This window comes from Psittacula echo (assembly GCF_963264785.1).
Source record: "Psittacula echo genome assembly, chromosome: 5".
Lineage (NCBI taxonomy): Eukaryota > Metazoa > Chordata > Aves > Psittaciformes > Psittacidae > Psittacula > Psittacula echo.
In genome coordinates this window covers 61,045,451-61,060,862 of record NC_137739.1, presented here as the reverse complement: position 1 = coordinate 61,060,862, position 15,412 = coordinate 61,045,451, and the positions used below count along the sequence as shown (strand labels likewise).

The following is a 15,412-nucleotide window of genomic DNA, read 5'->3' as shown; positions in this document are numbered from 1 at the left end:
GCTGGGGATGGACTATTCATCAGGGACTGTAATGACAGGACAAGGGGTAATGGGTTCAAACTTAAACAGGGGAAGTTTAGATTGGATATAAGGAAGAAGTTCTTTACTGTAAGGGTGGTGAGGCACGGGAATGGGTTGCCCAGGGAGGTTGTGAATGCTCCATCCATGGCGATGTTCCAGGCCAGGTTGGATGAGGCCTTGGGTGGCATGGTTTAGTGTGAGGTGTCCCTGCCCATGGCAGGGGGGTTGGAACTAGATGATCTTAAGGCACTTTCCAACCCTAACTATTCTATGATTCTATGACATACACCGTGTTTGCAGGAGTACTAAATATGAGAAAGCAGCTGAGCTGCCCGAAATGAAGCACTTTGGTTAGCACAGAAAACCACAATGAAATCCTCTGATTTCATGAATGCCAATTTTTTAAAAAATGTAAGATTTTTTTAACTGTTTCCCTGACCCCTACTTTCTGACATGAAATGACACAAAGGCATTTCCTGCAGCAGAGAAATTCCAGCCCTGAACTGAGGTATGACAAATATGTAACATGCCACCAGCACCGGAAGGAGACCATGTCTCCTATGTGGGTTTTAATGAGGCATATGAATATTTGATTTATACCAAATTTACTCTAAAACTTAACACAACTGTTTTAACAAAGTTACAGCAAATTCCCCTACATGTTTCCAAATCTTCTCATAATATTTGAAGGCAGTGAGAGGTACTATCCACCCTGCAGCTTTGGCTCAGCCTTGGGGTGGCTTCTTGCCCTGCTGCTAATATGTCTAGATCTATCACTGAATCTTGCTGTGTACTGTCCAAGGGATGACCCTCAGGTGAGGCCCAGAAGGGACACAACTCCTGCATGAGTGTTCCAAGGCTGTTGTAAGTACGAAACAAAGCAGAACAGCTAAAAACACCTTTGGAGATTGTGAGTTCTTGAACAATTGCCCGTTGTAGCAAAGTAGTATCTTTCTTCTCTCCAAATTTATGCATGGCTGGTCATCAGCTCACCAGTAGAAAAAGAAAGCTCTTAAACTGGCAAAGAAGATTCCAGGAGGAAGGAGCTTCCTGGTCTATCTGCAAAAATGCATCCTGTCTTCAGGCCAAAGGCTTAATGTGTGCATTTAGTGGTTGGCCTGAGGCCCAAGTTATGTTTATACTCAGAGCACATACTTCCTCACACTGAAGAAGCATAGTAGTGCCTTTTGGAATTTACGAGAGCATCAGGAATTTGTAACAAACAGTACCAGCATTCTGCATTTCCTCCTCAGTTTAGGCAAAACTTTATCTAGAAGAAACTAAAACACTTTTCCCAAAGACCCATTCCTAGAAATTACCATTAAGCTGCTACAAGCTGGGGCAGAGCTCTGAGGATTTATGGAGAGCTGTGTGAAGACCTCTGCAAAAAGGACATTACACATAAAACACATACTTACATCTGTTTTTGGGGGGTTACGCAGCTTCAAGTTAACCAGGTAACATCTTATACCTGTTATTATTGCAGAGAACTTCCCAGTCATTAAGCAGCCCATTCTGAACATGACCTGTGGACAGCTGATACCAAACACACCATCCATCGCTGTTACCTCCAATTTGAATATTACTACATCAACTGTATCATAAACCCTGTTCCTGATACACGGGGAAGGACCAGTGAGGGATAGCATTTCGGTAGGAGTGCTGTACCTGGGTTTCCCTGAGCCATGGAGTCATAGATAAGTTTGCAGGACTTCAGCAAGATGGCAATCTTCTTTTCTGGGGAGTAGGCCTTGTGCATGGTTGTGAACTTTTGAAGGATCTTTTCAAGCACAATGGTTTCAGGCACACTGGTCGTGATGCCTAGGTCAGTGGTAGTTGTGTTTTGTATCACAAATTGGTTCTCTTTTAGCTGCTGTAAGGATCCATCTTTGTTGTGGATTTCTTTTAAGTAAGAATCAATGGCTTCTTTTAAAGGTTTCAGAACACATTTGTATAATGCCGTCTCAGCAATCACTTCTGCACAGAGAAGGGAGAACACAAAAGTCCATGATAAGTAATCAATACAATAGAGCAGGCGCAAGTAAAACTCCTAAGAAGGCATGTGGTTGTTTATTCATACACTATTGCCTAGCTGTGAGCAGGGAGCAGAAATTACATCCCAGAAAGTAAATGTTTCATTACCAGCACCCTCCAGAAGCCCTGGATAGGGTTGAGATGAACACCAGGGCACAGTTTCTATATGAGAGCTCCTGCTACCAGAAGCTGTCTTTGCCTGACATCCTGGCTGACCAGCATGGCGCTGTCAGGCAGTAGAAAAAGCAACTCTGGGAGGAGATGAGGAACCTCATCTTAGTGTGTTTCTTTTCACAGCCCTGCCCAAATGCCCAGGTGCGATTCATTTTATGCCCCCCTCACATCTCTCTCTGATCTCTTTGAGATAATCACTTTGGGATGAATATAATTTCATCCTCAAAGCACCCCTTTCTCTGCAGTGAATGAAAAGCATCTGTAGCCACCCACTCAGAGGCAGACACCAACAGCTGGTCAGAATTTCCTCATCCTTACTGCTCAAGTGTTTTTAACTTACTGATACCTATGTCACCTCTTAAGCCACCTGTGGATGATGAAATAGTCTGTGTGGCTTGAGTGTTTGCTTTATATTCAGCAGGAGACACAAGCAAGCATGAGAGACAGTGAGAAAGTCTGTTGTCTGACTCCTAGAAACCAGAGCTAAAAGGATTGCAGGGAATCCTCTTTTAACCCCAGACTCAGGCAAAAAGGTCACTGGCAAGAGAGTTCATCCACTCAGTCAGTGAGGAATGAAACGGAGGGCAGTAACATTTATGTATATAAAATGCAACTGTTTTAAAGGATCCAGAGAAATGGCTGGCTTGAAGCATGACAAATTCGAATTGTAGAAATGGCTGTCCTCCACAGGGAAAGGTAGTCCACCTAGGTTGACTGGGCCATATCATCCTGTTAAGGAACCACCAGTGAACAGAGCTAGAGGTAACCAGGCATGTCTGTGTGAAGGTGGGGGGGATCCTTGCACACACGCAGCTCTACCAAGCAGAACAAGGACATTTTTTTTCTGCCTCCTCTCCACATTCCCTAATCAAGATTACAGACTGACTTCTCTGTGCTGACAGCCCCTTTGCTTTGAAGAAAGGGGTTATTAGGATAAAAAGTGCTGGTGCTACATGAGGTGCATGAGAAGTGAAACTGTACCACCTCCCTTCTCCTAGGTATGGCAATGGGCTGACAGCAGGTCTCTTCTGATGGGAAGACTGCAGGATCATGTGAAGCCTTAGTTGGGTGAGAAAGAAGTCAGCAGGGCCTGCTGAGACTGGCAGCTGAGTGTCTCTGGGTCCTGGCTCACCCATGGTAGCTGGTTCCCACCTAATACTGGAACTGCAGGATCCCCTGGAATCCCTGGTCACTTCTGTGGTTGGCCATGTTCTGTGCTGGGGGTCTTCCAGCTCCCAGCTTGCCTTAAGCCAGTTTAGGGATCTCATAAATAGCTCTGTTTCTCAGGTCCTCAGGAAACAATTTTAAATCAAAAGATCATAAAAGTGCATGCATGCATGCTTTTTCTGCCTGTATGGCTTTGACTGTCTCTTTTTTTGCTCTCGTGAGACCTCACTTGGAGTACTGTGTGCAATTCTGGTGTTCTCAACAAAAAAAGGACATGGAACTGTTGGAACAAGTCCAGAGGAGGGCCATGAAGATGATCAGGGAACTGGAGCACCTCCTGTATGAAGACAGGCTGAGAAAGTTGGGGCTGTTCAGCCTGGAGAAGAGAAGGCTGCGTGGAGACCTCATAGCAGCCTTCCAGTATCTGAAGGGGGCCTACAAGGATTCTGGAGAGGGACTATTCATCAGGGACTGTAGTGACAGCACAAGGGGTAACGGGTTCAAACTTAAACAGGGGAAGTTTAGATTGGATATAAGGAAGAAATTCTTCACTGAGAGGGTGGTGAGGCACTGGAATGGGTTGCCCAGTGAAGTTGTGAATGCTCCATCCTTGGCGGTGTTCAAAGCCAGGTTGGATGAGGCCTTGGGTGACGTGGTTTAGTGTGAGGTGTCCCTGCCCGTGGCAGGGGGGTTGGAACTAGGTGATCTTAAGGTCCTTTCCAACCCTAACTATTCTATGATTCTGTGACTCTATAACTGGGATAAAGAATCTTTGTACATTCCTTCATGAATGTACGTTAAACTGGACAGTCCACTTCTCAGCAAGGAGGGCAGTAGCACATTACTTCCTCACAGAATATTGAATGAAAAGCAACAAAAAAACCCTGAATAGCCAAAAACATTAATTTTCTTCCCCAAAGACAAATCATGTCTGTGTCAACGAGAGGCAAATGCCATATTTTGGAGCCAGCAGTGGTCTTGCAGCAGGCAGCTCTTTGTGCCTTTGAACTCTGAGGAGCACAGAGTGAGATCAAGTAATTCCTTCAATCTGCCACTCAAAACCATTGTAGTCTTGTCCCTTCTTGTGAGACAGTGACTGACCCCAGATCTGGCTGCCACATACAAGGAGTTCTCCGTCCTCATTGCAGAGCGTGAGGCAGTAGACATGGAAGGCCATATGGAGCACAGCTGTGCAGGGGGACATTGACCTTTTGTGTTTCCAGTGAGCACAGCTCTCAGTGTGTGTACCTGTGCATACAGCTATATACACAAACACAGAGACTCATATTTATATGTGTGTACATATGCATATATACATACATATATGTCTCACACACAAACATACACCTTTTCTTCCTAAACTCTTCCCTTTAAAATATTATTTTTTTATGAGGGATTTCCCCTGCTTGCTGGTCTCCCAGTTTTTAGAGCTGCTCCTCCAAGTGCTGGCAACCACAGAGTAGACTTCATTTCACACCCCTCAGCTTTTAAGAGATGGTTTATAATTATGTAAAGCAGAACCCGTATCTGCGTAATTCTGTCTTCTTCCTCACCTTCCCAAATTCTGCCCAAGGATGGTAAACAGCAGTCACCTACCTAACTGTTCCTCGGTGTGGGAGCCTGGGTCTATCAGAGATTTCAGCTCGGTGCTCTGCACTAAGTAACTCTTCAGCTGTGTCATCATCATCCTGATTTCTTGTAGCATCTCTGTGCTGGAGCTCTGCTTTGCCATCATCTCTAAACTGTACACTCTGTAGTCCTGCACCAGGTTGCCAAAGTACGAGTCCTTGTCCTGTGCCAGCTCCACAATCTTCTTCTGCAGCTTCCTGTCACTAGACAAAAAGACTGTGAAGACATTGGTCAGGCTTACAAAGGACAGCCGGTTCTTGGCCTTGTCCAAGATCATGGAGCGTGTCTTTTTACTAGATGAGCTACTCAGCATCTCCAGGTCATCCTCTGTGCTGCTGGTGGAGTAGGAATCTGGTTCTGATGCTGACGTCTGAGCCACAGTGCTGCCTCCTGGGCCTTCCAGGGAGGAGTGAGCATCTTTCAGTTCAGCTGAGTTGACGGATTTGCAGCTATGTCCCAGTTCAGTCTTGGTGTGTGTGCAAGTGGCACCACCTGACACTGTAGCAGAGCTGCTCTTGCACAAATCCTGCACCATGGCCATGGCTGTGGCCATCTCTGCCACTGTTCTTTGCTTTGACTGGCAGGAGCTGGGGACCCTTGGTACCTGGGAAAGCCTCTTCCTTCTTGGTGGTGGGATAGGTGGTGACTTTCCTATGGCATTGCTTTGAATCCCAGGCATGTCCTTCACCTCTGCAGGTTCAGGCTTTCTCTCCTGAAATTGTGATACAGCTGTCTCAGGAACTCCCCTAGGCATTTCTATAGCCTTTTTGCACAGTGACCTTTTATCTCTGCTCTCTGTACTTGCATGTTGTCTTTCTTCTGTCCGTTCCCCCTTCAGCGTTTCACAACTTCCAGAGTTTCCCACACAGCTCTCCTCTGAGGTCCTCTCAAACAGCCGCTTTCGTGGGGGGACGGAGGGCTGGGAGCCCTTCTTGGAGCTCACTGCCAAAGGCTCACCGACTGAGCAGCTCTGCTTCCCTTCTTCTTTATTGTCACCGCCTTCAAGTCTCATTTCCTTCATGGTCTTTTCTAGTGGCTGAAGGAGAAGCTTGTTTTCTTCATAGGCAGTGGTGGGATCCTGCAGGGACTTCAGAGAAGATTTCTGAATGAGAGCATGAGAAGGTGGAGGTGGAGGGGGGCGACGGGGAGACCTCCTTTCAGTGAGCATGGTGGCAGGTGGGAGATCAGCACTCACAGCATGGCTTTTAGGAGAAGGTACATCTGGTGAAAAAGGATTACTGCACTCTTCTATAAAAATAGGATTCACGAACCACAGCCTGTCATTTCCTATTGACAGCTCAATTTCACATGAGCAGTGGTTTGTGCTGCTTGCAAAACACTGGGTAGATTTTAAACTGTCTGTCTGTGCAGTGCTGAAAGCAGAGTGTTTTGCAGGTTGGGATAACTCCTCTCTTCTTCTGTGGTTTAAGGAGGAATCCCAGAAATCTGTCAAAAAAAAAAAAAAAAAAAAAAAAGAAAAAAGAAATGCTCTGAGAGAATTTTAGCTGCTAAAGGCATGTAGAAGTCCTACTTTTTGTTAAAAGAAATGGTACAAAAGCTTTCACACCTCTGCACAAAACAATGTGAAGAAAGGGTTGCCTGTTTAATGTGTGTGAGATCCTTCAAATGAGGGGACAAGCTCAGAAGCTTCACCAGAAACCTCTTTCTTGCCAGTTTTAGGACATTCGTCTAGTGAGAACTGTTAATGCTGTGCAGCCTATGCAGTGGGAGCAGGAAGGTGCAAGTAACAAATACAAATGACTGTAAGAGAGGGTCTATGGCTTGTTCAGTGATCACTGTCCTCTAAATGCAAATAGCTGTGGATACCTGAGGTGAGGGTGTGAAGCCCACAGGTGACCTCCTGTCCCCCTCTTGCTGACTGTGGAAAGGTGCAGGGCTGAGATATATAGCCTGGATCCAACATACACCAGAGGCACAAGAGATATCAGATGAAGATGACACAGCAAGCTCATGTGTCAGTCTGTCTACAAAGAGGTCTGCTCCTGTTTTGCAGTACAACCAGTGCAGAAACATATGATTTTAAATACCTTCCACAGGTTAAAATTATCGTTAAAGTCTGTAGCTCTGGATGGCAATTATCCATAGCCATGACACTGCCTGCCTGCAGGTGTAAGAGAAGAAAGATGGTGCAAAAGACTGTGTACACGGGAAGGTTGTATACTGAAGGATTAAAGAATAGTTAAGCACTTCAGTGCCATCAGCTGTGACTGGAAAAAGAAGATGCAAGTAGTCATTTCTGTATGTCACAAACCTCTCACTAGAATATCTTTGAATAGCTCATTTTAAAATGTACAAAGCATTTGTTCATATTTTGAATAGATTCAGCATCAGATATAAACTTCTTCCCTTCCCCTGAGATGAGTTTTTAAACCTGCTTGCCTTACCAGTATGATTGCTTTCTGTCACTTTTAGATCTGCTAATCCAGGGTCCGCTCCTCGGAGCGTCAGGAAACAGGATCCTGCAAACCCCATATGTTCAGACCAAGGAAAAGGATATAAACCTCTGAGGGTATTCCCTGGGTGAGGACTGATGCCCACAGATTTAAGGACAAGGGGAACATGGGAAATCCTGGAGATACAAGGATGCAGGTAACTAAATAACTATTTCAGCATGCCTGGTCCCTGGACACAAAGCTGACGCTGATGGCACACTCTTCTGGGTGGACACAGGACACAAATGGGGCTGCCACACAGCACGTGAACCATGCCATCTGCTTGGTTCCAAACCTGTCTCACTGCAAAAATACCACCTTCTGGGTCAAGAAGGGATGGATTGGGCTGCACGTGTGTGGGATGACCCTCAGTGCTGAGCACATGATGCAGGTCTCAGGACGGTGCCTTATCTGTGCCTTGCCAGGACTCCTCCTGTTGGCTGCACAGTGTAGCCCCAGACCATCACAGGGAAGGGGGACAGGGCTGAGCTGGCCAGAGCTCTGGGCGGTGTCTTTTTTTTTTTCCTAAAAACCAGCATCCCAGAAAACCTCAAAGGGACTTCCAGTTGGGGAGGTCATAGCAGAACTCAGAGCAAAGGATCTCCCAGTTAAAGCCAATGCAGAACTCAGGAGTGAAATACATCAGATAAAATCTCTCCCTTGCCTGCTGCATCCCCAAAGGCAGGCCACTTCTTCCTGTTTTTCCACCGGTGCAGCTGTGATTTTTGATGACGTCCTGCCCACAGTCAGCTCCCCACCATTGCTGGAAAAGCCATCTTCTTTCTGCTGCTGCCATGACTTGCTCTCTGCAGGACTCTGCCTTGCCCCCTTGGTGCCCTGAGTCCATTGCTGGCCTTGCCTCCCTCTGCCACCAATGTGGTCCCTAGAGTCACAGCCAGCTGCCCCAGGGAGAGGGACTATTCCCTTCCCTGCAGCGGGTGCAAGTACAGCAGGCAGGGCAGGACAGGCAGGGTAACTTCTCACTGCCCTCCTGCTCCCTCTAACTAAACATTTCCATAACAGAGGCACAGAGTAAGCTATGCACAGGTGAACTAAAAGAATGTTCATTCCCATCAGGTTAAAATTGCCAATTTAGCCTCCTGCAGCCTAGGCTAGTGTCCATGGCTAATTCAGCTTTATAAGCATGTCAGCAGGTTTTTGTTTTTTCAGGGAGGCTAAGGTTAGAACAGGTTTATTCCCTAATTTCCTACTATGAGAGGGAAGAGAACAGAGAAGTTTAAAATAAAAGTGTTGCCAGGAACAACAGCATTCTTGACAACAGAATTTTGGTGTAGACATGCAGTTGCAACTGCACATAATAGCATCACACTGCTAACCCCCTCATGTCTGAGACTGTGTGGGGTAAAATTTCCTTTAAAAATTAAATTGTAGTCCAACTCTACCGGGTATCAGAACTCCAGTTCTACTGTCCTGTATGCAGGACGGTGGAAGTTGCTTGTTTAAGTCTGAAAATAGTCTGTGGAGCCTCATGGGCTGAGGAAATTGTGAGTAAACCAATCTACAAAGGGGAAGTTGGTTATTTTTCTCAGTAGTGATCAGGATGAGACACTGTGGTGAAAATGTAATGCTCCACTCAGACTGTGAAGGACCAGATGAGATGGTCATACAAAGAGTTACATAGCTGCTTCAGAGAGGGTGTTTCTCAATGCAGCCACACTGTTTCATACAGCAGGAAAGGCAGTTTGATCGTCTCCCATTGCTATCCTGGCTCTTCCCTTAGCTTCTACTCCGGGAGGGATAATTAAGCAGTTCTTTGAGACTTGGTAAGTGCTTTTTGTGCAATAGTAATTCTTCTGCTAAAATGCCTCCTGTACCAGCAAAGCCAGGACCAGAGGGCTTGCAGCACATCCTCTTGACAATATACATAACAGCCAGATCTTTTGTGGAACAGGCCAGCTTGTTGGTAGACATCTTACTTCTATCCTCTCAAAAAACATATCACTTTGAAATAAATAAAAGCAACATACCAATTTCAAACAATGCTAGCTTTTCCTTTGGGAGTGCCACTTCAGGCAGCACTTATTGTTTGTCTACTCATTCGTACCCATGAAATTTTGTTCCAGGAAGCAGAAACGGTATCACACATTACTTCAGCCTGCTTGACTTTACTGAGACAGCATGGCATTCCAAGAAGCTAGCATCATTTCCCAGGAAATCTTTACAGAACAGCATGTTTTCTTCTGTTGTCAGAAATTTTCCTGGCATGCAATGCACTGTGATAAGCAAACCTCCAAGCATCACCAGTGTACAGGAGGGAAGAAAGAAGACTATAACCAACATTGCTTTGGTTCTTGTGCTTTAGCTAATCCTTCCATTCAGAAGCTGTTGGAGACTGTTACCTGAGTCAGGATCAACTCCACTGGCTTAAATTAGGCTGAGGGTTGGAGAATTATGACGCACTTCTTACATTTTAATCCAAATTTTTACACTTTTAACTAAAATTAATAAGTTTGCATCTTGCTATCTCAACTTGCAAAGTACTTATCTTTAAGCAGTAAGTGATGGCTAGACACACGTACTCAAGGATGTTTTGACAAACAGGAACATATTCAAAATAGAGGATGCTGAAAGTGTTAGAGGCAAATTGTTAGTCAAATTTAACAAAGCTTGAACTGAAACCAGCAGGGTTTTCCCATGCCTTCTGGGAGGTATAATGCAGAAGATCCAAAAATAGATCCGTAAATCCCCATGGTGCTCTAGTGAGTATTTCTAAGTGAGCTAAATTCAGCTTCCACCATTGTTTGGCTGTTTTCGACATCTGAGAAAAATTGAAAAGCAAACCAGTGTGAGAGTGGTTAACTGCAATACTTGTCTCAAGCAGAGTGTGTTAAATAGGAAGGGACAGGAAGGTGACCTCCTTTAGTTAAAAGAACTGCATTTCCAACTCTGTAACTTTACACATCTGATCTAAAATTTGCTCGATTGGTGCTGTCACTAAAAATAACATTCCTTTTTTATCTGATTAGTGTGAGGCGAGAGAACATGCTGGGGCACTACAGAGTCCTCTACCAATTAGAAATCCTGCAAGATAAAGCAGAAATATCAAAATTCAAAAATGTCACTTCCATCAGCATTGCCACCACACATGAGAAGGGGAAATTGCAAAGCTGTTTTTCTTTTTTCATATACTTAGATGCCAACTACTTCCAGTTTATGTAAGTTATCATGAGAGGCTGTGCCATGCTTCAGTTGTTGAAAGCCCCAGCTTACACAGTGAAACTGTAGGTCCCACCTATGCACAAAAGTCCCAGTGGAGGTTTTTGTCCAAAGGGGCAAGTGACAGTTTTCAGTGTGCTTCTATAAACATAAAGACCATGAACATCTTCTCTCTTGCATTCAGGCCTTCTCATCTATTCTGAAGACAGCAGTTCATCTATCCTCCAGTTATGAAGCACCACGGTTCTCACAAGTTTGAGTGAAACTCTGGCTGCTTTGAGGGACTTACCTATCCCCAGACTAGAGATAATTTCAAGGTCTTGAAAGCTACTGGCTTCTAATATTGCTTGTGGTAGCTTCAGGGTGAAGGGCAGCAGATCTCTGTAAAAAGAAACAGTGAAAAAACCAAAAGAATAAACCACACAATTGCTAGGAACCCCAGATTTTACTGTTAGTTCTAGTGACTGAATCACAGTTTCAGCCTTCCCTGCAAAGTCCTGGATATTGTCATGGGAAGATCTCATGGCCCGTAAGGCATCATGGATATTGTGCCAGCCTGGGTTGCTCTGATTTCACAACAGATCACCAGCTCCTGTGGTGATGCTTCATGCCATGCCATTGGCTCAATGATAGGGTCTCTTCTTCCTCCTCTGAAAGCAGCAAAAACCCCTCTCACCTCAGAGGAGGTCACAAGGGTTGAAATACCTCCCCATGAAAACTGAGGTGTGAAAACGGTAATTACTGTAATTAGAAAAGCCATTCTTTCTGGTGTGGAGGGGCTCTGCAGTCCTTTTTCTTTCTGTTTACCCCTCTCTCCCCACCCTGATTCCTCTTTTAAAAATCAATGTAAGTATAAAGCATGGGAACACGGCAAGGCACAGTGGGGTTAGGGAAGGAAGACCCCTCCTGAGGAAGGGTAGCCCCTGTGTGAAGTGACAGACAACAATGAAGTGCTGCATGACACTGAGAAAACAGTATTTTTACTGAAAAAAAAAAAAAGAAAAAAAAAAGATGCACTTTCTCAGAGGTCATTAGCTGGGTTTCACACACCCTAAGTTTCAAATAATTAATTGGAGCTCTTGGGCTGACATTGAACTGTTCATGTTTGCCTCTTGCCTAATGACAGTTTGCTAAACCTGTTCCTATGTCAATTCCCATTCTGACGATGACTAGATAAAACAAACCAATAGTCCCTAAAAGGCAGCAAGTAATAGTGGGGGATCATTTTACACATTAAGAAGTTTAACGAAGTGCTCTGCAAGATGCAGGAAATTATTTTAAAAACAGCTGGCCTTGTGAGTAGGTGGTATCTGCTACACAAACGGGCATCCCAAACATGCATATGACTGCAGACCTGAGGAGGACCAATTTATTGACAGATAAATGCAAGGCTGCTACTTTTGCTCTTATTAACAGATCCACGTCTTACTGATGTACTATGTAGTCCATGAGTTCTCTGTGCACCACTGAGCACCCTGTTGTCGCATTGTTTGACATAAACTGATGTGATCAGTTATCACTAGTATTACTTTGTCATGGCAAATACGAAGTTTAAAAGAGGACGAGGGTCCAGGGACATTCTGCTTTCTTTGTTTGTTACTGTTCTTACTGCACTATTTGCTATATGTATCAGTAGTTCCCTTTTTTTTCTTTTCTTTCTTTTTTTTTTTTTTTGGGGGTAGAAAAATACATCTAAAAATCAGGAAATATTAAGACATTAGCCTAATAGAAAAAAATCTGGTTTTATTCATGGGGCAGCAGCCTACAGACAAGCCACCAAGTCACCTGTTACCTACAGGTGTTATTTTGGTGATCTAAGGTGATCAAGACAGGCCAGACTTTCTTTTGAGAAGAGCCTGTCAGCCCTGATAAGCTGTTTCCAGCTCTCTATAGATGACTGTTTATTACAGCCCTCAGAACAGGCCTTTCCACACAACATCACGGAGACCTCCTACAGACTGCCAGTAAATGGTAGGTGAGTGCTTAGGCAGCTTTTTTATTTCCTGCTTCTCTCAGAAAATGATTCCCTATTTTCCTTGTCCTTTGACAGAGACCTGAAAAATCACATGAACTACCTGCAGGAAAGCAGAAGTGAGCATATTTTCCCTCCCACTGGCCATTGACTTGAAATGCTCAATTCTTGCTTGCATTTGGGCTCTTCTTTGCTTTGGTAACACAGAAATCTTTGTATGGGTCCAGGGGTTCATTTAAGCCCATTCTGTAGGGTCTATACACATCTAGATGTCTGTCTTTTCATTGAAGAGGGTGAGACAGAGTCCTTTGTGTCTGTGTAGGAGTCCTGGACCAGCAGCACTGAATTCAGCTGGCTGCAGCAGCAGCCCTCAATATAGTGTGAATGTACCGTATGGGTAAGCTGTGGCACACTAGATCATACCATAGATAGACTGTTCCTGCTATGTGACCTAACCGAGTCACTAACAAGGCTGCCTGGTAAACATATCCCGTATCTGCTTTTACCTCTTAAATGGAAGTAACTACTTTAAGAGTCATCTAAGTTTATACAGGGGAGGCCAAAAGTTTACATCCAGCTCAAAACCAGGCCTGCTGCAGCAGAAGTAAGATAAGGAGGTTGTGGAGGTATCGCTGCAGTGTGCTCGGCACAAACACAGATGAGAGGAGACTGCAGACAGAGGAGACCCAAGGGTTTAATTACACAGAAGGACTCATCAGCTGCTGATCAGACCTTGCTCTAATGAAAATGACCTTACAGGTCTGTCCTATATCTGTGGCTATGAGGTTTGGTATTTCTCCACTGAACAAACAAGCAAAGTCTCTTCCGTATTGCTTTATTGTATTTTTAAATTCTGGCTAAAGAAATAAATCGTTTCAGGACTACTCTCCTTGACAGATTCCCCACAGGTGACTAAGTGCTCTGAGCCTCCCACAGCCAACAGTCCATTAGCAGATTTACTAACGAGCTGCCAAGTATGTGTGGATGCTAAAGCTGCTTTAAGTAAGAGATAGTTAATCCAGGCCCCATTTTCCTCCCTGCCCTCCTAGCCCCAGTCCTGTGCCTCAGTCCTTTGTGGGTGCAGCACTATAGACCCTTCTCAGACAAAGACTGCAGCTCCAGGGACATCTGTGGTTATGGTGTGCCTGGCTAGAAACTGAGTGATCTGTCCCTGTTGTAGATACCAGCACCTGAAATACCTCCTCATCTGGCAGGATAGAGGAGATGAGAAGAAACAGAGGGGGCTGTGCTGTGACTGGATGCTGGCGAAAGGCACTCCAGAGGGCAGAGTGAAGCTACCCTCCATAGAAGCAATGAATCCAACTCACCTACTGACACAGTAGAAGGCAACCAGTTTGAAGATGTCCTCAAATACAAGGACAGATCCTTCCAGGTACAGGACTGATGAAAAACAAAAAAAGACAGTCAGCAACTGTTTTCTTTGAGCTATAAAGTAAAAAAGGTGGTGGGTTTGGCTTGCATATCTTGTATTCTGTGATTGTCCAGCATTTGCATGGACTAATATGAAGAAGCATAAAGAATTGGCTTCAGAAGGCCACAGTGAGAATCTTTGGGGAAACACGGGAGAAGAAATGTCTTAGCCTAGCTCTCTGAATGGTTAGCTCAAGATATCAGACTGTCGTGACAGTAATAGATACAATAGAAAGAAAAAAAACCCGAGGTCACAGCTAAAGAGTTCTTCATAACAAGGCCATCTGTCTCTAAGGGTGTGCATATCTGTAATACTTATGGGGCTGACCTTGTGACTCTCCATGCTGGAATCTGGCTTGGTCTGGATGGACAAAGTGCTTTGAAGAAAAAGAAAAAATAGAAATCACTGTCTTATTACTATGTGTGTGGGCTCTGACCTGGGTCACACAGGCAGTGTGAGCACAGCCTATTTGCATCTCCCCTGTCTTCTCCCTTCATTGTGTTATATAGCAACAGCACTTTCCTTTAAGTGGCAAAATACAATTTACACCACATTGCAGAGTTCTTCAAGATGACCTCCTTTATAACAGCATGCTGTGGTATTGTGTAGCCCAAACCTCACATGTTATTATAAAGGTTTTTGTCTGCTAAGCTAGAAAAAAATCACTAGCTGGTGGAGAAAACTTCACATTGATCAGTAACCCAAGGCGGAGAAAGAGATGGTTCTGCAGGAGAAAAGTGTCCATCTTTGCTTTAGCTTTATAGTCCCATAAATTGTCTGTGCCTCTATGTACTGAACACACCATCACAGAGATGGCAAGTTTAAGGAAATCTGCAGTGGGTTCTGGTAGTGGAAAACTGGATTCCCCAGAGCTGCCTGTTCCTGCCAGAGGAGCACACTGAAAGGTCTCAAGGAGCAGCACTGGCTCACACCACATAGCTGTGCCTGCAGCTGCTCTATATCTTCCTTCACTCTGTTTTCTAGGACACAGTTCAGAGCTGTGGACATGAAGCTCAACTACCGCGATTCAGCTTCGTGGTCTGCCATGATTCACACACAGCTCTGTAAAATGTGTCCAGCTCCTTGCCCTGCCTGCCTGGTTGTTAGCTCCCCTACAAAGCAGGGCTTCCAGCACCTGTAGGACGAAGACTGGCTCTCCTCTCTTTTGGCTGCATGCACTGGCTCTTGCTCTCAAGCCAGCAGAGAATCCCACTCGAAGGAAATGCTAGAGCTTGTCTATGGCTCAGCTTCACAGTTCATTCCTCAAACAAAGCATTTCCTCCTTTTACTTCTCCCTTTGTCCTAGCCCAGGCAGTCAGGTTGCTGTTTTGGCCTGAGAACACCAGTATAAGC

The 15,412-nt window shown here is 44.8% G+C and overlaps 1 protein-coding gene across 1 annotated transcript in view; it reads right to left on the bottom strand.

Moving 5' to 3' along the window:
• RIN3 (Ras and Rab interactor 3) overlaps window positions 1-15,412 on the bottom strand; it is a gene marked incomplete at its 3' end in the record, with an annotated part of 67,559 nt that overhangs the window by 13,318 nt on the left and 38,829 nt on the right. The window contains exons 4-7 of the mRNA XM_080618218.1: window positions 13,956-14,028; window positions 10,945-11,036; window positions 4,993-6,471; window positions 1,690-1,998 (exon numbers count right to left, since the gene is read on the bottom strand). Of these exons, the coding sequence (XP_080474344.1) occupies window positions 1,690-1,998; window positions 4,993-6,471; window positions 10,945-11,036; window positions 13,956-14,028 (1,953 nt within the window). The remainder of the gene's footprint in view (window positions 1-1,689; window positions 1,999-4,992; window positions 6,472-10,944; window positions 11,037-13,955; window positions 14,029-15,412) is intronic.